This window comes from Ranitomeya imitator, chromosome 9 (genome assembly GCF_032444005.1).
Source record: "Ranitomeya imitator isolate aRanImi1 chromosome 9, aRanImi1.pri, whole genome shotgun sequence".
Classification (NCBI taxonomy): domain Eukaryota; kingdom Metazoa; phylum Chordata; class Amphibia; order Anura; family Dendrobatidae; genus Ranitomeya; species Ranitomeya imitator.
The window spans coordinates 38,410,979-38,434,031 of NC_091290.1; the positions used below are offsets into that span (position 1 = coordinate 38,410,979).

Genomic DNA, 23,053 nt, shown 5'->3' on the forward strand with positions numbered 1-23,053 from the left:
TACGTGATAGGATTAGGGATTGCGGTCAGCAGAGGTTCCACTTCCCAGAGCTTGTCCTGTATTAATGTGCTATCAGGTCTTTTCTGGTGCTCTAACTACCAGGTCCACTATTTGTTCTAACCACCAGATCATAACACACAGCCACGTAGTATATAGCAGCCACATAGTATATAGCAGCCACATAGTATATAGCACAGCCCACGTAACACAGACAGCCACGTAGTATATAGCAGCCACATAGTATATAGCACAGCCCACGTATTATATAGCACAGTCCACGCAGTATATAACACTGCCCACGTAGTAAATAGCAGCCAGGCAGTATATAACACATCCCACAGAATATATAGCACAGCCCACGTACTATATAACAGGCCACGTAGTATATAACACTGCCCACATAGTATATAGCAGCCAGGCAGTATATAACATAGCCCACGTAATATATAGCAGAGCCCATGTACTATATAACACAGCCCATGTAGTATATAACACAGGCCACACAGAATATAACACTGCCCACGTAGTATATAGCAGCCAGGCAGTATATAACACAGCCCACTTAATATATAGAACAGGCCACGCAATATATAACACAGCCCACGTAGTATATAACACAGCCCACTTAGTATATAGCAGCCACACAGTATATAACACAGCCCACATAGTATATAGCACAGCCCACATAGTATATAACACAGCCCATGCAGTATATAACACAGCTCACGCAGTATATAACACAGCCCAAGTAGTATATAGCAGTGTGGGCACCATATCCCTGTCAAAAAAATAAAAAATAGTTATATATTCACCCTTGGTCGTCCACCTGAAGCTGTCCCGACGAGTGTGATGCAGCCGCCAGCTTTCGTTCCCAGAGATGCACTGCGAAATTACCATGATGACTTAGTGGTCTTCTGGGTAATTTCGCAATGCATCTCTGGGAACGGAAGCTGGCGGCCGCATCGCGCGCATCGGTGGACGTCGGAAGGTGAGAATTATTATTATTTATTATTATAGCACCATTTATTACATGGCGCTTTACATGTGAGGAGGGGTATACATAATAAAAACAGGTACAATAATCTTGAACAATACAAGTCACAACTAGTACAGGAGGAGAGAGGACCCTGAGGAAAGAGGACCTGCCCGCGAGGGCTCACAATCTACAAGAATAGCACAATTTTTTATTATCTTTAACATTATATCTTTTTACTATTGATGCTGCATAGGCAGCATCAATAGTAAAAAGTTGGTCTGGGATGGGGCGACACACTGGCACTGACTGCAGGGGAGTAAAGAGGGGGCACTGACTGCAGGGGAGTAGGGAGGGGCCAATTCGCGTCCGGACTAAGCCTGTCGCTGAAAGGCCCGGGATTTCCGTTACAGACAAACAGACAGACGGAAGTTACAAAGAGACGGAAGTACCCCTTAGCCGATTATATATATATATATATATATATATATATATATATATATATATACACACACAGGGTGGGCCATGTATATGGATACACCTAAATAAAATGGGAATGGTTGGTGATATCAACTTCCTGTATGTGGCACATTAGTGTAAGGGAGGGGGAAAACTTTTCAAGATGGGTGGTAACCATGGCGGCCATTTTGAAGTTGGCCATTTTGGATCCAACTTTATTTTTTCCAATGGGAAGAGGGTCGTGTGACACATAAAACTTATTGAGAATTTCACAAGAAAAACAATGGTGTGCTTAGTTTTAACATAACTTTATTCTTTCAGGAGTTATTTACAAGTTTCTCTTTGTTTACAGCCATTGACATGTCACAGAGGTTAACACGAGGAGCGGATAGAAATTGTGTTGATGTCTGGTGAACGCAGTACATGGGTCAATGCAGCAGATTTCAATGCAAGACACCCTACGCAAGAAAACTGTCACCATTCCAATGTTATTTAGGTGTATCCATATAAATGGCCCACTGAAAAGTTTACCTCATCACTGAACATAATATTCTGTGTAAACAGAGGGTCCTGTTCTAATTTTTGTTTGGCCCATTCTGCAAATTCAGCGCACCGATCTGGGTCATCCTCGTTGAGATGCTGCAACAGTTGGATTTTGTAAAGGTGCCAATTGTGAGTAGCTAATATCCACCGAAGGGATGTTCGACTGATGCCAGATGAATTTCACTGCCACTAAATGACGAGGTGAGATATGGCGTGCTGAATCATGTTAGCAACTGCAAGAAATATATTTTGTTTTACTGCGGAACAGCTCTGCACACAGAACAATTTCACTGCCACTAAATGACAAGGTGGAATATGGTGTGCTGTATCACATTTAGCAATAGAATTTTTTTTTGTTTTAACTATGCAGCAGCTGTGCAGAAAGATGAAAAAGCAACATTTTCTGAGACCTATAGCGTCTCCGTTTTTCTGGATGTGGGGATGGGTGAGGACAAGCTGCTGTTTTTACTGATACCATTTTGGGGTTGAAACAATGTTTTGATCGACCTGTTATTGCAATGTTGCGGAGACCCAAAAAATATAATTTTGGGGTTTTGATTTTTTTTCTTGTTGCGCTGTTTACCGATCAGATTAATTTTGTTTATATTTTGATAGATCGGGCGTATCTCAGCGCGATACCAAATATGCGTATTTTTACATTTTTTAATTGTTATTTTGAATTGGTAAAAGGCAGGTGACTTTTATATTTTTAAAATGTTTTAAATATTTTTTTTAAATATTTTTTTTTTTACTTGCTTCAATAGTCTCCTTAGGAGACTTGAAGGTGTGATTATCGATCGCTTGTGCTATACATAGCAGGGCTTTAGCTGATGGGCGCGATTTGTTAAGTGCAAATTAAATGCTGCTGTCAGAGAATGACAATGGCATTTAACATATTAACAGCCGCTGGTGGATCGCGATTCCACCTGTTGATGTTAGGGGCAGACTCAGTCCAAGGAAAAAAAAAATCAGAAATGTGCACAGCCCCATAGAATAACATCGGTCCGAGCGCAATCCGATATTTTGTCGGATCGAATTTGGACCGAAAATACTGTCATCTGCACCTGCTCTAACACTGATTAATTCACATTGTTATAATTTCTCCATCTTCTCCATTGTGTCAGTGTGTGGAAACCGGACTACACTCAGATGTCATCTGAGTGCAGGCCAATGATTCGATTGTCAGATAAAACTTGGACCCGCTGCCTTTTTTTTTTTCCTTGTGACTAACCCAGTTGGAAGAAAAAAATCGGACATGTACGTGGCCCCATAGACTAACATTGATCCAAGTGCAATTGCATTCCATAGACTACCATTGGTTCTATTGCACTTGGAGGTAAAATATGGTGGTGTGCACAAGCCCTTATAGTAAGACATTGCATTGTATTACATGTACAATCAAAAGATCGCGTTTTGGGACTTAGAAAAAGATGCAAAAACAGTGCTTAAAAAACTAATAATAGAAATAATATTCCAAGGAAAAACCCAAGCTAAACATCATCTATCCATAACTGATATTGTAATGTGGTCGGGTGCAATCCATCATACTAATAAAACAGGACTATGCAAAAGTGGCGCACAGGTGTGGGAAGCGGCCTATTCATTAAGAGGCGCACGACTATTCCGAATTCGGAAAAAATGGTCATAAATGATCAAATTGGAAATGCAACTTGTTCTGCAAACAAGTCCTCATCAGAAAACAATTCTGCGCTATTAGGTTGTACCACGAATATTATTAGACTTGCTCTATAGGTTTAATGTGTACAAACATGATATTGTGAATCTCGGCCCGTAGTTTGTCATGTAATATGTGCCTTGCAGCGAGCTTTATAGCGCGGCCCGGTAAATGTTGATGTGGTGTTACATGTTTCTTGGTAGTTTGATACTGAGCCCGCCGAAGCCTTCATGAGACGTTATAACGTACAGCTGTCCGCACAGATACAATATCTATGCGGGATCCTTACTGCTAATTACGCTGCAGCTGTGCAAATTATAATTCTAAAATATGTTTCTTTATCGGTAGATCCGTTAATGATATTTCCAAATCTGTCAATATCTCTGCCTTAAGAAATCTATCTATACACACACAGCACTTTCTAAGTAAAGCCTCTCGGGTTCTATATCCAGGAATAGCCATGTGTAAGGGTGAGCTCTATAGAGGCCTTGGGGGAGGGAGACCCCCTCTATATATGGTCTGTACTCAGACCCCCAGCTTGGACCCTCACAAGGCTGGCCTGGCCAGTCCTGGCTTCTCTCCAAATATGGAGCTAAGTGAGTGTGGGATTTCCCTGATCACCACTACAGGGGGCTACCAATATAAATACATGTCTGCGGACAGCACTTGCCAGCTCACAGCTACACCTCCGCTCTCACTGCTGCAGCTAGGTAAGTCCTGTACAGCACCATCCAACCTTTCATAGAAAGCACTGCAAAGCATCCCCTACTATCCCTAGCAATGTCCATTATAATCCCCATCAGATTATTTGGAATCCCTTATCACTAGCAATATTCCTTATAATTCTTTATAATCCCCATCAGATTATTTGGAATCCCTTATCACTAGCAATATTCCTTATAATTATTTATAATCCCCATCAGATTATTTGGAATCCCTTATCACTAGCAATATTCCTTATAATTCTTTATAATCCCCATCAGATTATTTGGAACCCCTTATTATCACTAGCAATATTCCTTATAATTCTTTATAATCCCCATCAGATTATTTGGAATCCCTTATCACTAGCAATATTCCTTATAATTCTTTATAATCCCGATCAGATTATTTGGAACCCCTTATTATCACTAGCAATATTCCTTATAATTCTTTATAATCCCCATCAGATTATTTGGAACCCCTTATTATCACTAGCAATATTCCTTATAATTCTTTATAATCCCCATCAGATTATTTGGAGCCCCTTATTATCACTAGCAATATTCCTTATAATTCTTTATAATCCCCATCAGATTATTTGGAACCCCTTATTATCACTAGCAATATTCCTTATAATTATTTACAATCCCCATCAGATTATTTGGAATCCCTTATCACTAGCAATATTCCTTATAATTCCTATCAGATTCTTAGGAATCCCTTTTATTCCTATAAAATTATTATGAATCCCTTACCGTCCCTAACATATTAACAACCTCATATTATCCTAACAGATTATCCAGACTATCAGGAATCCCTTATTATCTCTATCAGATTGTTAGAAATCATTTATAATCCTTAACAGATTATTAGGAATCCCTTACAAATTATTAGAAATCCCTTAATATCCCTATGAGATTATTAGGAATTCCTTATAATCCCTAACAAATTATTAGGAATCCCTTAATATCCCTATCAGCATATCAATTAATCCCTTATAATCCTTATTGATATATTAGGAATCCTTTATAATCCCCGTCAGATTATTAGGAATCCTTTATAATCCCTATTAGACTTATAGGAATCATGATACCTATCAGTATATCAATTAATCCATTATAAACGATCCTGGTCAGTTAATCAGATATTCCTTATTAGAGGTTTCTTATTATCCCTAACATATTATTAGGAATCCAATATTATTCATAACAGATTATGCCTTATCAAATTATTAAAAATCACTTCCTATTAAGATATTAGAAATCCCTTACTTGAAGACCCTTTATTATCCCTATTATTAGGAATCCCTTAACATCCACACCAGCAAATTTAAGGCTTCCTTTTTATGCCCATCAATGTATCATTTCCCACTTTTTAAAAAAAAAATTTTTCAAGTCATAACCATTGGTGCAATTTGTAATTTTTTTTGCCAATATAATATCTTAAAAAAGGAATCATATATTCCTATATAAAATACTCTCTCAAGAGCCATTCTGTTTTTGCTGACAGTCGGTGTCTAGCAAAGCTGCCCGATATGATCAAGGTCCTAATGATACATGTTCTGAATAATAGATACAGATAAATATGTAAACCTATGTTCTTCCAACAACTAAATTCTGTAAAGCGTGAACTAGAAGCCAGGCTAATGGCTAATACATACGATCTGCAGAGCATCTTCTGTGCAGTCTCCCTTTACATTATCTGTAGCAAGCCGCAAAAGTCAACATAATCCCCAAAATAATTGCATTTTATAAATATTAATGACTCCATTAAATCACTTACCAACCCAAGAACCACATATTATTTTCCCTAAACCTAACACTGGCCTTATTCTAGCTAGTCTTAAAAAATGCCTCTGTAGTAGGCAAGAAAAATATAGAATTCCTTGCAAATTGCATATCATGTACATAAACTTTTGCTAATGATTAGGACCTTATCCCACTGGCTGAAAATGTTAGTAATGCAGGGTAAAAATTTAAGGAGTTAAATATATCCCCTCTTGCCAAACTTCCAATTTAACATCCTGAGAAGGACAGCTGAGTTAAGACGTAAAGGGACAACTGGTGTAAAAGGAGCAGATGGGACAAGAGGGAGGACAGGTGCAGCCGCCAGGCGAAGGCGAAATAGAACTATCAAAGCCTCTACTGTTACTTAAGCTCTTACTTAAGTGTATTCTCATTCTCTGCTCCCTTAATAGCCTCTCTCCAGACTCCACCATGTGTGACGACGACGAGACCACCGCCTTGGTGTGCGACAACGGTTCAGGACTTGTGAAGGCTGGCTTTGCCGGTGATGATGCTCCCCGTGCTGTGTTCCCCTCCATTGTTGGACGTCCTCGTCACCAGGTAATATTTTCAAACCTTTAGCTTTATTTCTCACATTATCCATTTGCGATATATTGTATCCATAAAGTGAATACAAAACAAATAAAAAGTTCCATTATATATATATATATATATTTATTTTTTTAATTGATGCTTGGGGATAATCTACTATTATATCATAAGCACTATTTCCCCATTAAAGTTGTAACCTATTGGAAACATGCATGTTATAACAATAGAGGGAAAATTGAAATAAATTACACTAGTTCTAGGCTTCCCTCGAATAATGGTGTTCAATGTGGACATACATGTTAATTTTGGTCATCAAAGCCTGGAATTGTATATATCTGCACTGAATTACCATCAATTTGCACAAAACAAATAATATAGAAACAAATTCCAACTTTCAGGGTTTTTTTCTCATAATTTTTTTAATGTCTCAACCCGAAAGTGTATTTTTTGGCGAAAAAAAATCAGATTTTTTTATTAAAAAAAAAAAAAAAAAAAAACCTGTAGCCACTATTACATGTACAAGTATCCCCTTCAGAGAAGAGGTTAAGACCTCTTGTGCCACCTATTGGAAGTAGCAATCAGAAAAGTCAATATCGATCCATTAAAGGGGTTTACATGATTTAGGATAAAAAAAAACAACCCAAATCAATTCCATTTTGCAGACGTGTTTCTGGTTATTTACCACTCATTAGTGCAAATAGTTAAATGGCAGCTCATATCTGCATTGTGATATTCGTCTCAACTACATTTATTTCCTCTCCAGGGTGTCATGGTTGGTATGGGTCAAAAAGACTCCTATGTTGGGGATGAAGCTCAAAGCAAAAGAGGTATCCTGACCCTTAAATACCCCATTGAACATGGTATCATCACCAACTGGGATGACATGGAAAAGATCTGGCACCACACCTTCTACAATGAACTTCGTGTAGCCCCAGAGGAACACCCCACCCTGCTTACTGAGGCTCCCCTGAACCCCAAAGCCAACCGTGAAAAGATGACACAGATCATGTTTGAGACCTTCAACGTCCCTGCAATGTATGTTGCCATCCAGGCTGTGCTGTCTCTGTACGCCTCTGGCCGTACCACAGGTAAGAACCGAAATATGGACATAGAATTGTATGATAATTTAGCATTTATGCAAATAGCCCCTTCAGAGAGGAAGAGGACTAGAACTCTAGTGCCATCTATTGGGGATGTAGCAATCCTAAACGTCAATATCAACCCTCGCTATGTCACTTATTAAAAAAAAAAAGTAGTGCAAAAGTAGTTCTGATTTGAGAAGCATCTAACCAGGAGATGTAAGGCGGGAATTTTCTTACTTGTGGAGAGTGTCGAGCTGGTGTGCGGAGACTTATAGGCCATTCAATGCTTCTCATGTCATTTAAATATGTAAATATCCTCTTGCTAGAGGAAGAGGACTAGAACGCCAGCGCCACTTCTTGAGGGGTAGCAATCCTAAAAGCCACTTAAGACGAATGTTTCTAAGACATAATTGTGCAATTTCATGTATGTATTTATCTATATACCCATAATAACAATCTTAAAACATCTCGACAGGTATTGTGCTGGACTCTGGAGATGGTGTCACCCACAACGTACCAATCTATGAAGGTTATGCCCTGCCCCATGCCATCCAGCGTCTGGACCTGGCTGGCCGTGACCTGACTGACTACCTCATGAAGATCCTGACTGAGAGAGGCTACTCTTTTGTCACAACTGGTAAGGACTGCTAACTTGAGAATCCAATAGACAGGAAATAATAATGTATAATTAATTTTCAAAGTATTTTATAACTTTTTTTTTTTTTTTTAAATAAAAGTATCGACTGCCTAATATGAACATCTTCATTTCTGGCGTTTCGCACTTTAATCACGCTTAAATTGTCCTCTTAAAGCTGAACGTGAAATTGTCCGTGACATCAAGGAAAAGCTGGCATACGTAGCTTTGGACTTTGAGAATGAGATGGCAACAGCTGCATCCTCCTCCTCTTTGGAGAAGAGCTATGAACTTCCAGACGGACAGGTTATCACCATTGGAAATGAAAGGTTCCGTTGCCCAGAAACCCTCTTCCAGCCATCCTTCATTGGTAAGAGGACAATTACGTTCATCGCATCTGCATCTAATTTGGTGTAATATTATTTGATCTCACACGACTGCGTTATGTTCCACCCTAGGAATGGAATCTGCAGGTATCCATGAAACCACCTACAACTCCATCATGAAGTGCGATATTGACATCCGCAAGGACCTTTACGCCAACAATGTACTCTCCGGTGGTACCACCATGTACCCTGGTATTGCTGACCGTATGCAGAAGGAAATCACAGCCTTGGCACCCAGCACCATGAAGATCAAGGTAAACATTAAATCCACACGTGTATCATATTTAATGCAGGGGGAAAGAAAAGGAACGCATCGGTGCAAATGAGCATCGTCTACTCACCAGCATGTGCTTTCATTTATGATCACAAGTGCTACGCAATAAAATTTGGTCAACTTTTTTTTTTTTTTTTAAGAGTTTTGTATTATGAGCAAGCACAGTTACAAAGTCAACTTTTAGATTTTTTGTAGACCTGGATCTGGGTATTTAAGGAAGAAAAAAAAATAAAGTTTAGTTACTGTTGAAATTTTTGTGAGTGAATACTGAAAAAACTTTATGGAACCAGTCAGTTGATTTATGCTATCCAAACCGCGGGGAGCATAAATCAGAGCCCAGCTTCATTAATGGAGCCAGGTATGTTGTTTTTTTTTTTTCTGAAATGCTGCAGGCTTTCAGAGAAAACTAATTTAAAGATCTGGCCATGGACCAAAGGTATAGATAAAACTAGTCCTTAGCTGCTCCAGGTGATTGATAGGTCTCTTCCGATGTACAAACAATGCGCTGGCGCTTCAGAGAAAAACATACCTGGCTGTAATCATGCACGGGCGGCATGAATCGATTGACAGGTTCCCTTTAAATATCAAAAGGCACCTTAGTAAAAGGTACATGTAGTTGAAACTTTTGTGCTAATTTGTTCATGTTTTTTTCTTTTGCAATGATGAATAATCCTTGGTCATTTTCTTTCCCGCAGATCATTGCACCACCTGAGCGTAAATACTCTGTCTGGATAGGAGGTTCCATCCTGGCTTCTCTCTCCACCTTCCAACAGATGTGGATCAGCAAGCAGGAATACGATGAGGCCGGCCCATCCATTGTGCACAGGAAGTGCTTCTAAATTCACTACCCACCGAATTATATTTTGCTATTTCTCTAGCAATTACAGAGATCATCTCCTATTCCTACAAATAATAAACTAAACCTTTTGAATATTTTTTTGTTTGTCATTCATACTTCAGATTGTGAAAGAGATAAAAAAAACTGGGCTAAATAAAGATAATAAAACTTTGGGGGTTTTCAATGATTATCCAACAATATTATTGAGTAGTAACATTGAAAATCCTATCAGCAAATTAAGGGCAACAGGTTAACTGCCTTAGGGGAAAAAAAAAAAATGGCTGCCAGGCAAGTGATTGGGTAGCCGATATTGGACGCAGTTGGGCATCCATCATGCACAGGAAAATACCTGATGGGTAAGATGGTTCTTATGAGCAATAGTGCTCTTCAGCTGAGTTCAAATAAGCATTTTTGGCGCCACCCATGCTACATGGTACAGTACTAGCATCTAAGATAAGGCTGACCGAAGACATAAATCCGTCAAGTTCAACCTATACCCCAACGTGTTGATCCAAAAGAATGCAAAAAAAAAAAAAAAACACCCTAAGGCTAAGTGCACGCAGAGTTGTTTTTTGTTGTTGTTGTTGTTGTATTCTCGGAGCAGAAAACTCAAAAAATTTTGGAGCAGGATTTGAAGTTTTTTCTCCAAAAACTAAACTCTGAGAGCACAGACCAATTGCCACATATTAGCAGAAATATTCCTCCTTCCCGACTCCTCGTCCATGGATCAATGTCCCATCCCAGAATCTAGTGCCCATAATTTATAATATTATAATTATAAAGGAATGCATCCAGGCCCTATAACTTTAGTGTCACAGGAGATCTAGATTTGATCTATGCATACAAAAATGCATGTTTTAACAGTATGTACAAAACCACGAATCCACTGCCACCTCAAATTCGGCAGTTTGCAAAAACAAATATGAAGAGAGCAGAATATTTTTTTTGTTGTTGTCGACATCCTTCACACTGTAATAGGGTACAGATGCAAAAAAAAAAAAAAAAGGGAAAATGCTCAGCCTTCAGTCAAATGCAAAGATGGTAAATTCATAGCGAGATATGACAGGATTGGTGGGTTTATTCCAGGGATATCGGTAGAGAAGGACTCCTTGCCTGCTGTAGCAGAGGCCATGGTCCTATCTAGTAATGATAATGTCCTGGACCTGAACAATCAAAGTCCTGGTCAACATCCGGGGTACAGATATAACTTAGACGACTCTGCTGAATGGAGGAGGCATTATGTCCTAACATGGCACATGCTCAGGGGCAGTATAGATTGTAGGGGCCTTCAGTGGTGTGTATGGTGTATGATATATACAAAGATCGCTTAGAATTATCTAATGTGTAAGAAGACTTTGTATTCTATCTCCATAGAATCACAACTATTGGTTACAGCCACAATGATCAGTGTTTGTTCTAACTTTTAGGTCTGAATTCTGATGCTCTACAGTATCCGCTCCTCTTCTTTAATTATTGAATTATGCGATACTCTAATGTCTGATATGGTTTGTACATGCACCCTCCAAATTGTAAAGTGCTGCAGAATACGCTTGCACTATAAAACAGGGAACAAATATCACACAAAATACGTCAGTATAACATTATCATTATTCCAGAACGAAAAAATAAATGATACCCATGCCAAATAGTTACCAAGTATCATCAGCTCTCAAGACAAAACAAAAAAGAAAGACAACCGCTTTAGGATGTGTTCACACTAAAGTCCCCGATTCATCATTTGCTTTTTTTTTTCCGTATAAATATAATTTTTCTTTTTTGACTTGTGGTTTTCACTGGCGGTTTATTTTTTTGGGTACCAAAATCATCAAAACACTGCATTTAATTAAAGAATTTTGTATAGAGTCCCAAATACGGTAGTTTTTTTCCTGCCTATAATAATTTTTGCTAGTTTTTAGTGCTGTCACTCAAAGTCAGGATCATCAAGTCACGACTTTCCTATTTTTGACACCTCAAACAAAGAGAGCAATCACCGGAGAAGGACATCATGGTCTGAAGAATAGAAGGAATAAGAAGAAGACCCAGCAACCTGATGGGTTGATAGTATCAAGATAACAGCGGATAAGACCATGGTGGACCTATCTAGGCTTGCACAAGATTGATCTTCTTATAGGAGCATCAAGACCTTGCCAAAGGGACTGGAGTAGACATGTGGCATTTCATGAATCAGGTCTAAAACATCAGAAATAAAACCCCAAAAATTAAACCTGGAAAAAAAAAAAAGGCACAAATCGTTTAGTGATTTTCTGATTTGCAACAAATTCACCAATTGAGAGATAGTCAGGCAAAAAAAAAAAAAAAAGAGAAAAACTGGCAGAAATGTAATGGTGAATCGTGGCCTGGAGTTCTGCAACCTGAAACCCTCCCACTAAAACTTTCAGTCTTTGGAATTCCTTGTCGCTTTTGCTCTAATAACTCGGCAAAAAAAAAAAACACAATGCGAGAACACCCTTTAAAAGAATTTTAAAAAACAAATGCCGTCACATAAAATGAAAATCAATCAGGGCGTTTTGAAGTCAAACAGGAATTTATTTACCGTTAAAAGGACTAATAGAGACATGAGTTACACGCATGTCCACAATAGTGTTGCATTAAACATCACCAGGTTTAAAAAAAAAAAAAAAAAAAAAAATACATAAAAAAAATACAAAAAAAAACAAACAAACAAAAAAAATTAGATAAAAGACAATCATTTTGTCCATTAGGATCCTCCACAGTCCTCAGGTGTCAATCCACCCCCTTCGTTCAATGGCAGCAGCCAGCACACTGTGCTGAATGTGAATGGGGGGCATCTCCAAACTTTGTTCTGCGGCTCAGAATCTCGTATGTGCAGTCATCACCACAGCAGCCCGATACACTGGGAGAAGTCTCGTCTATTTCGAACCTATAAACGTAGGAATTAAAAAGAAAAAATAAATAAATTCCAAAATGCACGTCAGATGGTGGGAGGTGAGCAACGGAAAGACATCAGACTTACTGTAAAGCATCTCTGAAGAACTGGTAAGCACCGTGATTGTGTTTAAAGACTGTGAGGACAACTTTCTTCATTTGTGTGCTGCAAATAAAAATGGATTCATTCCTTTATTTAATTATTTTTTATAGAGAGTAGAAAGCAAGAAACAAGAGAAGTGAGAATCGCACTGCAGTGAGGATTATGGCTGGGGGTCCAGAAACAGTGATAACAGGAAAAGGAGCCGCTGTCCAAATTCACACTGTCCCTTTGTTACCTGGACTAGTGTGAACATGCACTAAAAAAAAACCTTCTTTTAGCATGCAGCCAAAACCTTTCCCTATAGGTCACAATAGCTGTGAGCAAGCAACAGGTCTTTTATGCCTTGTTACATTCAATGGCTGCAGATGACAAGGGACAATAGGAAGATGGAAATCTGGGAGGCTGTTCTGTCTCATATATTGTGCCTATAGGAGACAAAGCAGGGGGAGATTGAAAACATAGCGCTATATTGTGGCTTCCACTGGAGGTATACATCGAGGTGCGTATTCTTCAATAGAAGCTTTGATATATATATATATATATATATATATATATATATATATATATACACACATACACACAGTACAGACTAAAATTTTGGACACATCCTCTCACTTAAAGATTTTTTCTGTATACTCATGACTATGAAAATTGTACATTCACACTGAAGGCATCAAAACTATGAATTAACACATGTGGAATTATATACTTAACAAAAATAGAATTAGACTTACTGGTAATTCGGTTTCTAGGAACCTTCCACGACAGCAAGGCATAGGAGGAGGTCTCCATTCCCTAATGAGGGACAGGAAGCACAAGAGGTTAAAGGCCCCTCCTACCTCCCATTCGCCAGTGACTTATAACGGATACCATAGCACTAGCTACCTTATTAAACCCAGGATTTATCCAAGGAAAGGGAAGCAATTAGTGCTGTCGTGGAAGGTTCCTAGAAACTGAATTACCGGTAAGTCTAATTCTATTTTCTCTAGTCACCTTCCACGACAGCATAGGAGGAGTACCAATCAATTCTGCACTAGGGGGGGATAATGGCTTGGAGAACTTTCCGGCCAAAGACTAGATCCCTATTGGTCAATAAGCCCAATCTGTAGTGTTTGGTAAAGGTATGAGGTGAAGACCATGTTGCGGCCCTGCAGATCTGCTCGATGGAAGCGCCTGCTTTTTCTGCCCATGAAACTGAAGTAGATCTTGTAGAGTGGGCCTTGACCCCGATTGGAGGTGTCAAGTTCAGCGCCAGATAGGTTTCATTTATGGCCCTCTTGATCCAACTAGATATAGTACTTTTTGCCACCTTCCTCCCCTTATTCTGACCTGACAGATGGACAAACAAGTTTTGATCAACTCTGAAAGAGCTAGTTTGTTCAAGGTAGTGTAGAATAGTTTGTTTAACATCAAGAGTATGGAACTCTTCTTCTTTTGGGTTTGCCGGATTCTGGCAGAAGGAAGGAAGAATAATGTTCCGTGAACGGTGAAAATCAGACACCACTTTCGGCAGAAAAGATGGATCAAGACGGAGAATTATAGAGTCATCTGTAATTACAGGTCCTTCTCAAAAAATTAGCATATAGTGTTAAATTTCATTATTTACCATAATGTAATGATTACAATTAAACTTTCATATATTATAGATTCATTATCCACCAACTGAAATTTGTCAGGTCTTTTATTGTTTTAATACTGATGATTTTGGCATACAACTCCTGATAACCCAAAAAACCTGTCTCAATAAATTAGCATATTTCACCCATCCAATCAAATAAAAGTGTTTTTTAATAACAAACAAAAAAACCAACAAATAATAATGTTCAGTTATGCACTCAATACTTGGTCGGGAATCCTTTGGCAGAAATGACTGCTTCAATGCGGCGTGGCATGGAGGTAATCAGCCTGTGACACTGCTGAGATGTTATGGAGGCCCAGGATGCTTCAATAGCGGCCTTAAGCTCATCCAGAGTGTTGGGTCTTGCGTCTCTCAACTTTCTCTTCACAATATCCCACAGATTCTCTATGGGGTTCAGGTCAGGAGAGTTGGCAGGCCAATTGAGCACAGTAATACCATGGTCAGTAAACCATTTACCAGTGGTTTTGGCACTGTGAGCAGGTGCCAGGTCGTGCTGAAAAATGAAATCTTCATCTCCATAAAGCATTTCAGCCGATGGAAGCATGAAGTGCTCCAAAATCTCCTGATAGCTAGCTGTATTGACCCTGCCCTTGATGAAACACAGTGGACCAACACCAGCAGCTGACATGGCACCCCACACCATCACGGACTGTGGGTACTTGACACTGGACTTCAGGCATTCTGGCATTTCCTTCTCCCCAGTCTTCCTCCAGACTCTGGCACCTTGATTTCCGAATGACATGCAAAATTTGCTTTCATCAGAAAAAAGTACTTGGGACCACTTAGCAACAGTCCAGTGCTGCTTCTCTGTAGCCCAGGTCAGGCGCCTCTGCCGCTGTTTATGGTTCAAAAGTGGCTTTACCTGGGGAATGCGGCACCTGTAGCCCATTTCCTGCACACGCCTGTGCACGGTGGCTCTGGATGTTTCCACACCAGACTCAGTCCACTGCTTCCTCAGGTTCCCCAAGGTCTGGAATCGGTCCTTCTCCACAATCTTCCTCAGGGTCCGGTCTCCTCTTCTCGTTGTACAGCGTTTTCTGCCACATTGTTTCCTTCCAACAGACTTACCATTGACGTGCCTTGATACAGCACTCTGGGAACAGCCTATTTGTTGAGAAATTTCTTTCTGGGTCTTACCCTCTTGCTTGAGGGTGTCAATGATGGCCTTCTTGACATCTGTCAGGTCGCTAGTCTTACCCATGATGGGGGTTTTGAGTAATGAACCAGGCAGGGAGTTTATAAAAGCCTCAGGTATATTTTGCATGTGTTTAGAGTTAATTAGTTGATTCAGAAGATTAGGGTAATAGGTCGTTTAGAGAACCTTTTCTTGATATGCTAATTTATTGAGGCAGGTTTTTTGGGTTATCAGGAGTTGTATGCCAAAATCATCAGTATTAAAACAATAAAAGACCTGACAAATTTCAGTTGGTGGATAATGAATCTATAATATATGAAAGTTTAATTGTAATCATTACATTATGGTAAATAATGAAATTTAACACTATATGCAAATTTTTTGAGAAGGACCTGTAATAGGGTTCTCTAACCGATAAGGCTTGCAGCTCCCCCACACATCTTGCTGTGGTAATCGCTACCAGAAAGGAAGCCTTGTATGACAGGGATTGAGAAGAACAGGAAGTCAAGGACTCGAATGGTGCTTGTGTGAGCCCCCCCTGAGGACTAGATTTAAGTCCCATGAGGGTACCATGGGTTGTTTCCTGGGCTGCGATCTTAGAGCTGATACCATAAATCTTCTGATCCAACGGTGGTTGGCCAGGTCCTTGTCAAAAACAGCGCTTAGAGCAAAAAACTGAACCTTTAGTGTGCTGGGTCTAAGGCCTAACTCTGACCCACACTGAAGGAAGTCCAATATTTGCAATATATTTGGATGGAGTGGATCTGGATTATTAGGTAGACAGAAAGACGAGAATGTTTTCCACACTTTACTGTATATTGCATTAGTAACAGGCTTCCTGGAACTTTGCAAAAAGTAGAAATTACAGCATCCTACAGCCCTTTAGCACTTAGGACCTAGGCCTCAGTAACGAGGCCGCTAGGTTCAACTTTTGGAGATTCTGATGTTGGAAGGGCCCCGGAAGGAGAAGATCGGCTTCAGCTGGCAGATCTGTAGTTCGATGATCAGATGAAACCAGCTTCTTTTCGGCCATGCTGGAGCCACTAGGATGGTTGGCAACTGTTCCTCTCGGATCTTCCGAAGGGTTTTCGCCAATATTGGGATTGGCGGGAAGGCGTCGGCTAATCGGAAATTCCATGGCTGGAAAAGAGCATCCACTCCTTTGGAATTGTCCCTGGGATTCAGGGAAAAAAAAGGTTTGGACCTGAGTATTTTGGTTTGAGGCGAACAAAATCGACTTCTGGCAGACCCCATCTGTCTACCAACATCCTGAAGACTCTTTTGTTCAGGCTCCATTCTCCTGGTTTAATGTCCTGGCGACTCAGGAAATCCGCCTACAGGTTGGAAGACCCCTTAAGTGGACGGCTGTGAGGGAGAGAAGGTGCTTTTCGGCCCAACAGAATATTCTGTTTGAGATGCTTCTTAGGCTGTTGAACCTTGAGCTCCCCTGGTGCCTGAGGTGAGCAACAGTAGTCGTGTTGTCTGAATAAACTTTGACATGACTTCCCGATATTAGGCTGTCTGCGGCTAGGAGAGCCTCCTCCACTGCTTTCATCTCACTGAAGTTGGAGGACCTGGCGCTTGTTGCCTGATTCCAGTGTACCTGGAAAGGAGTATGAAATATTATGGCCCTCCAGCCACGTTTGCTGGCGTCGACTGTAATTGTTACAAGGGGGGATTGGGACCAGCTCACACCCCTGCGGATATTCCTGGGGTTCAACAACCACGTTAGGGATGCCTACACGCGCCTCAGAGTGTGTACTCTTTTGTTTAGAGATGTCAGTCCCAGTTTGCGAGAATGTGGGTTTGAAGGACTCTGGAATGGGCCTGAGCCCAGGACACCGACTGAATACAGGCCGTCATGGAGCCTAGGACCGACATGCTTTTCCGTAGAGTTGGAGATCTGTCTTCTCTGAGATCTATAACCTTTTCTATTATAGCCCGGCGATGATCTTCCGGGAGAAACGATTTCTGTTTCACTGAGTCTAACAGCACCCCCAGAAACCTCCTTGATTTGGAAGGTTGTAGCTGGGACTTCCTCAGATTTGGGAGCCTCCCCAAGGTTCTGCGAATGTCGAGAGTTTTTGAAACATGATTGCTGAGAGTCTAAGCCGAGGGGGCTATAAGTAGCAGATCATCCAGATAAGGGACAATACAGACTCCCTGTCTCCGGATATGCGACACCGCCTCTGCCATTATCCTGGAGAATACTCTCGGCGCTGAAGAAATGCCGAAAGGGAGCACGTTGAATTGGAAGTGACTCACTTGTTGGTTGTACTGTATTGCAAATCTGAGATATTTCTTGTGCCAGGGATGAATCGGCACGAGAAAGTACGTATCCTTTAGGTCGATGGTTGTCATAAAATTTTTTTGACCTATCAGGGGAATAGCAGATTTCACCGATTCCATTTTGAATCTGCGGTATAGAATATGACGATTGAGATCTTTTAGATTTATTATGACTAGCGCCTCCCCTGATGGTTTCTTTACCAGGACGAGACGAGAGTAATGGCCTGAACCCCATTCCTCGGGGGGTACTGGGGAGATTGCATTTGATTTTAAGAGATCCTCAAGGCCTGTCATCATCATTGTATGTGCTCCCCTGGATGTCAAGGAGGTAATTCTCAGATTCCGAGGGGAAGGGGGGGGGGGGGGTAATATGAATTCTATGAGAAGGCCCTCTTGAATAACATTGAGAACCCACTGACAATTGGTAACGGCCAACCAATGTTGGATGAAATTTGAGAGCCTCCCCCCCCCACCGGGACGGAGTAATTTGTCCTGCTGCTGGGGAATGAGGATATTTTTCCTTTGCCCTTAGCATAGCTCCATCTCCCGGTTTTCCCTTTACCTCTTGTTTGAGGGTTATTAGATTGGGAGGCATGAAAAAAACGTTTTCTGACCGGCTTTTGTTCTGGAAGGGCATTTTTTCTATCTGTGGCCTTTTCCAGAATTTCATATAGAGCGGGACCAAAAAGATATATCGCCCGTAAAAGGAATTGAGCACAGCTTAATTTTTGAAGTAATGTCGCCACTCCACATCTTGAGCCAGAGGGCTCTACGGGCAGAACTAGATTGGACTAAGGATCTGGCCGCAATTCTAATAGACTCCATAGAGGCGTCCGCTAAAAAAGCTGAGGCCTTTTGGAGCATGGGAAGAGAATCCAATAGTTCCCCTCTCGAGGTACCCTGAGAAATATGTTTCTCCAGCTCATCCATCCATCGAGAGAGGGCTCTGGCAACAGAGGTAGCAGCAATATTGGATTTTAACCCGGAGGTGGATGTTTCCCATGACTTCTTCAATAAATTATCCATTTTTCTATCTAAAGGATCCCTCAACTGTGAGGAGTCCTCAAGTGGGAGAGAGGTTTTCTTTGCTACTCTCGCCACCTGAATGTCTACTTTAGGTATATCCCATGAAGGAGAACCCGCTACTAAGGGAAACCTGTGTTTCATTTCAGAGGCGGTGGATAGGCGTTTCCTTGGGAGCTCCCACTCCTGAGATATTAAATCTAGGATGTTTTTATGTACCGGGAACCCCATATGTATCTCCGATTTCAATCCTCCAAACATTTCATCCTGCATAGATTGAGGAACAGATTCCTCCTGTAACCCCATTGTGTTACGTACAGCCATTACTAGCTCATCAATATAATCAGAAGAGAAAAAATATTTTCTCGCTTCCGCAAATTTAGAAGTCGAAGATTCACCCCATCTCTCCGAAGAGGATCAATAAGAGTGATCAGACTCAGTGCCCGAGTCCTCAAATTGTATTTTCCTTTTTTCAGAAGGAGATGGACCCTGCAGCGGAGGTGGAGGATTGAAGGCGGCTAGAGAGGATTGTACTTCATGCTCGACTAGGGCACGGATTTCATCAAGGAGAGAAGGCTGTTCGGCTCTGCAACTTTATCCGTACACCCCCTGACACAGCTTCTTCTCCCATAGAGAGGGAAGCTTCAGATTGCGCATTTTGATGTCTTTTTGGCCAAGATTTTCTGGGCAGACTTGTCTCCCTGAAAAAGGGAGAGTGGAGAAAGAAAACAGGAGGGCCCTTACTATCTCTGGGCTCGGACCCACCCCGCAACAGGCTTACTGGAGCAGGGGCAGCGCTGGGCAGGAAGCACCATCCAATCTGAGAGGGACTAGTCTTACCTGGAAGTGTCTTCAGGCTGGTTTATATAGAAAAAACCCCAGCCCCCAGCGCAGCTGAAGCATGTTCCCCTCCTCCTCCCCGAGTCCTAGAGCAGGCCTCAATGTGGAACGGCGTGCTCTCTGCGGCGTCAGAGGTCCGGAGGCCGTAGGAGGCAGAAAATCCAGGAAGTGTATGCGTTCAAGCAAGTGGAACACAGGACCAGAAGTGACGCGCGCGCAGCGATGACGTCACTTCCAGGATGCCGAACACCGCAGCAGGAGAGGAAAAGGCGGTGAGCTCATGGAGGCCACCGCTGGGGACCACTGGCCCTCTTTACCCCAACAGAGGCGCAGGTGGGCCAGGAAGGTCCCGAATCCCAGGGAGACGGGAGCAGCAGAATGAGGAGGAAGGCAGAGCCCACGACCAACACTGCCTGGCAGGAAAAACCAGGTACACTGCAGTCGCCGGCCACGCAGCATACGAAAATCTCTCCATGCCCCATGGGGGACAGGAAAGACACTGGTGAATGGAAGGTAGGAAGAGCCTTTTAACCTCTTGTGCTTCCTGTCCCCCATAAGGGAATGGAGACATCCTCCTATGCTATGCTGTCGTGGAAGGTGACTAGAGAAAAAGTGTGAAACAACTGAAATTATATCTTATATTCTAGGTTCTTCAAAGTAGCCACCTTTTGCTTTGATGACTGCTTTGCACACTCTTGGCATTCTCTTGATGAGCTTCAAGAGCTAGTCATCAGGGATGGTCTTCCAACAATCTTGAAGGAGTTCCCAGAGATGCTTAGCACTTGTTGGCCCTTTTGCCTTCACTCTGCAGTCCAGCTCACCCCAAACCATCTCGATTGGGTTCAGGTCTGGTGACTATGGAGGCCAGGTCATCTGGTGTAGCACCCCATCACTCTCCTTCTTGGTCAAATAGCCCTTACACAGCCTGGAGGTGTGTTTGGGGACATTGACCTGTTGAAAAATAAATGATGGTCCAACTAAACGCAAACCGGATGGAATAGCATGCCACTGCAAGATGCTGTGGTAGCCATGATGGTTCAGTATGCCTTCAATTTTGAATAAATCCCCAACACTGTCACCAGCAAAGCACCCCCACACCATCACACCTCCTCCTCCATGCTTCACGGTGGGAACCAGGCATGTAGAGTCCATCCGTTCACCTTTTCTGTGTCGCACAAAGACACGGTTGGTTGAAACTAAAGATCTCAAATTTAGACCAAAATAGACCAAAGCACAGATTTCCACTGGTCTAATGTCCATTCCTTGTGTTCTTTAGCCCAAACAAGTCTCTTCTGCTTGTCGCCTGTCCTTAACAGTGGTTTCCTAGCAGCTCTTACCATGAAGGCCTGCTGCACAAAGTCTCCTCTTAACAGTTGTTGTAGAGATGTGTCTGCTGCTAGACCTCTGTGTGGCATTGACCTGGTCTCTAATCTGAGCTGCTGTTAACCTGCGATTTCTGAGGCTGGTGACTCGGATAAACTTATCCTCAGAAGCAGAGGTGACTCTTGGTCTTCCTTTCCTGGGGCGGTCCTCATGTGAGCCAGTTTCTTTTGTAGCGCTTGATGGTTTTTGCCACTGCACTTGGGGACACTTTCAAAGATTTCCCAATTTTTCGGACTGACTGACATTTATTTCTTAAAGTAATGATGGCCACTCGTTTTTCTTAACTTAGCTGCTTTTTTCTTGCCATAGTACAAATTCTAACAGTCTATTCAGTAGGACTATCAGCTGTGTATCCACCAGACTTCTGCACAACACAACTGATGGTCCCAACACCATTTAGAAGGCAAGAAATCCCACTTATAATACCTGACAGGGCACACCTGTGAAGTGAAAACCATTCCTGGTGACTACCTCTTGAAGCTCATCAAGAGAATGCCAGGAGTGTGCAAAGCAGTCATCAAAGCAAAAGGTGGCTACTTTGAAGAACCTAGAATATAAGACATAATTTCAGTTGTTTCACACTTTTTTGTTAAGTATATAATTCCACATGTGTTAATTCATAGTTTTGATGCCTTCAGTGTGAATGTACAATTTTCATAGTCATGAAAATACAGAAAAATCTTTAAATGAGAAGGTGTGTCCAAACTTTTGGCTGTATATCTACTATATAATTGTCTAAGGGTCACTTCCATCATTCTGTCTGTCACGGATATTCATTGGTCGCGGCCTCTGTCTGTCATGGAATCCAAGTTGCTGATTGGTCTCGCCAGCTGCCTGTCATGGCTGTCGCGACCAATCAGCGACGGCAACAGTCCGATTAGTCCCTCCCTACTCCCCTGCAGTCAGTGCCCGGCGCCCGCTCCATACTCCCCGCAGTCACCGCTCACACAGGGTTAATGCCAGCGGTAACGGACCGCGTTATGCTGCGGGTAACTCACTCCGTTACTGCCGCTATTAACCCTGTGTGACCAAGTTTTTACTATTGATGCTGCCTATGCAGCGTCAATAGTAAAAGGATCTAATGTTAAAAATAAAAAATCATTATATACTCACCTTCCGCCGCCTTTTCTGCTCCTCGCGACGCTCCGGTAACCGCTCCATGCAAGCAGCAAGTTCCGGTGGCAAGGATGGTATGCGACAAGGACCTACCATGACGTCACAGTCATGTGACCGCGACCTCATCACAGGTCCTGCACGTCTGCGTGAGAAGGACCTGCCTTGACGTCACGGTCATGTGCTACCAACCCTGGGACCGGAAGCTGCCAAGTGCACTGCACACACAGGCGACATGACTACAAGGGCTCCCTCGGAAGGTGAGTATATGTTTATTTTTTAACCTGTGACATACGTTGCTGGGCAATATACTACGTCACTGGGCAATATACTATGTAACTGGGCAATATACTACGTAACTGGGCAATATACTACGTGGCTGGGCAATATACTACGTGGCTGGGCAATATACTACGTGGCTGGGCAATATACTACGTGGCTGGGCAATATACTACGTGGCTGGGCAATATACTGCGTGGGCTGTGCAATATACTACGTGGACATGCAAACTCTAGAATACCCGATGCGTTAGAATCGGGTCACCATCTAGTGTGTGTGTGTGTGTGTGTGTGTGTGTGTGTGTGTGTGTGTGTGTGTGTGTGTGTGTGTGTGTATATATATATATTATTTTCACATGTACTATTGATTGATTAAACAATAACCGTTATTTTAGATTGATTAAACAATAACCGTTATTTTAATTTTTAATTAACTGTTGC

General features: G+C 41.7%; 2 protein-coding genes across 3 annotated transcripts in view; one reads left to right on the forward strand and one right to left on the reverse strand.

Annotated features, from left to right (window-relative positions):
• The first annotated feature begins 4,301 nt into the window (after window positions 1–4,301).
• Window positions 4,302–9,997, forward strand: LOC138648571 (actin, alpha skeletal muscle 3). Its single transcript, XM_069738350.1, has 7 exons — window positions 4,302–4,360; window positions 6,550–6,697; window positions 7,452–7,776; window positions 8,246–8,407; window positions 8,583–8,774; window positions 8,863–9,044; window positions 9,760–9,997. Exons 2-7 carry the CDS (start codon window positions 6,569–6,571, stop codon window positions 9,901–9,903), a joined length of 1,134 nt encoding a protein of 377 aa, XP_069594451.1. The 5' UTR covers window positions 4,302–4,360; window positions 6,550–6,568; the 3' UTR covers window positions 9,904–9,997.
• Window positions 9,998–12,428: 2,431 nt separating this feature from the next.
• The window catches only part of NAA40 (N-alpha-acetyltransferase 40, NatD catalytic subunit), a 42,322-nt gene continuing 31,697 nt past the window's right edge, over window positions 12,429–23,053 (reverse strand). For both annotated transcript variants that reach the window (XM_069738658.1, XM_069738659.1), the window contains 2 exons: window positions 12,898–12,975; window positions 12,429–12,804 (listed from right to left, as the gene is read on the reverse strand). In XM_069738658.1, the coding sequence (XP_069594759.1) occupies window positions 12,666–12,804; window positions 12,898–12,975 (217 nt within the window). In that variant the 3' untranslated portion in view covers window positions 12,429–12,665. The remainder of the gene's footprint in view (window positions 12,805–12,897; window positions 12,976–23,053) is intronic.

Bases quoted from the DNA above. Each gene is read 5' to 3' on its own strand.
- LOC138648571 (XM_069738350.1), top strand. From the start codon at position 6,569: ATGTGTGACGACGACGAGACCACCGCCTTGGTGTGCGACAACGGTTCA. The intron at 8,775-8,862 runs GTAAGAGGACAA...GTTCCACCCTAG, and splicing joins CTTCCAGCCATCCTTCATTG to GAATGGAATCTGCAGGTATC. The intron at 9,045-9,759 runs GTAAACATTAAA...TCTTTCCCGCAG, and splicing joins CCAGCACCATGAAGATCAAG to ATCATTGCACCACCTGAGCG.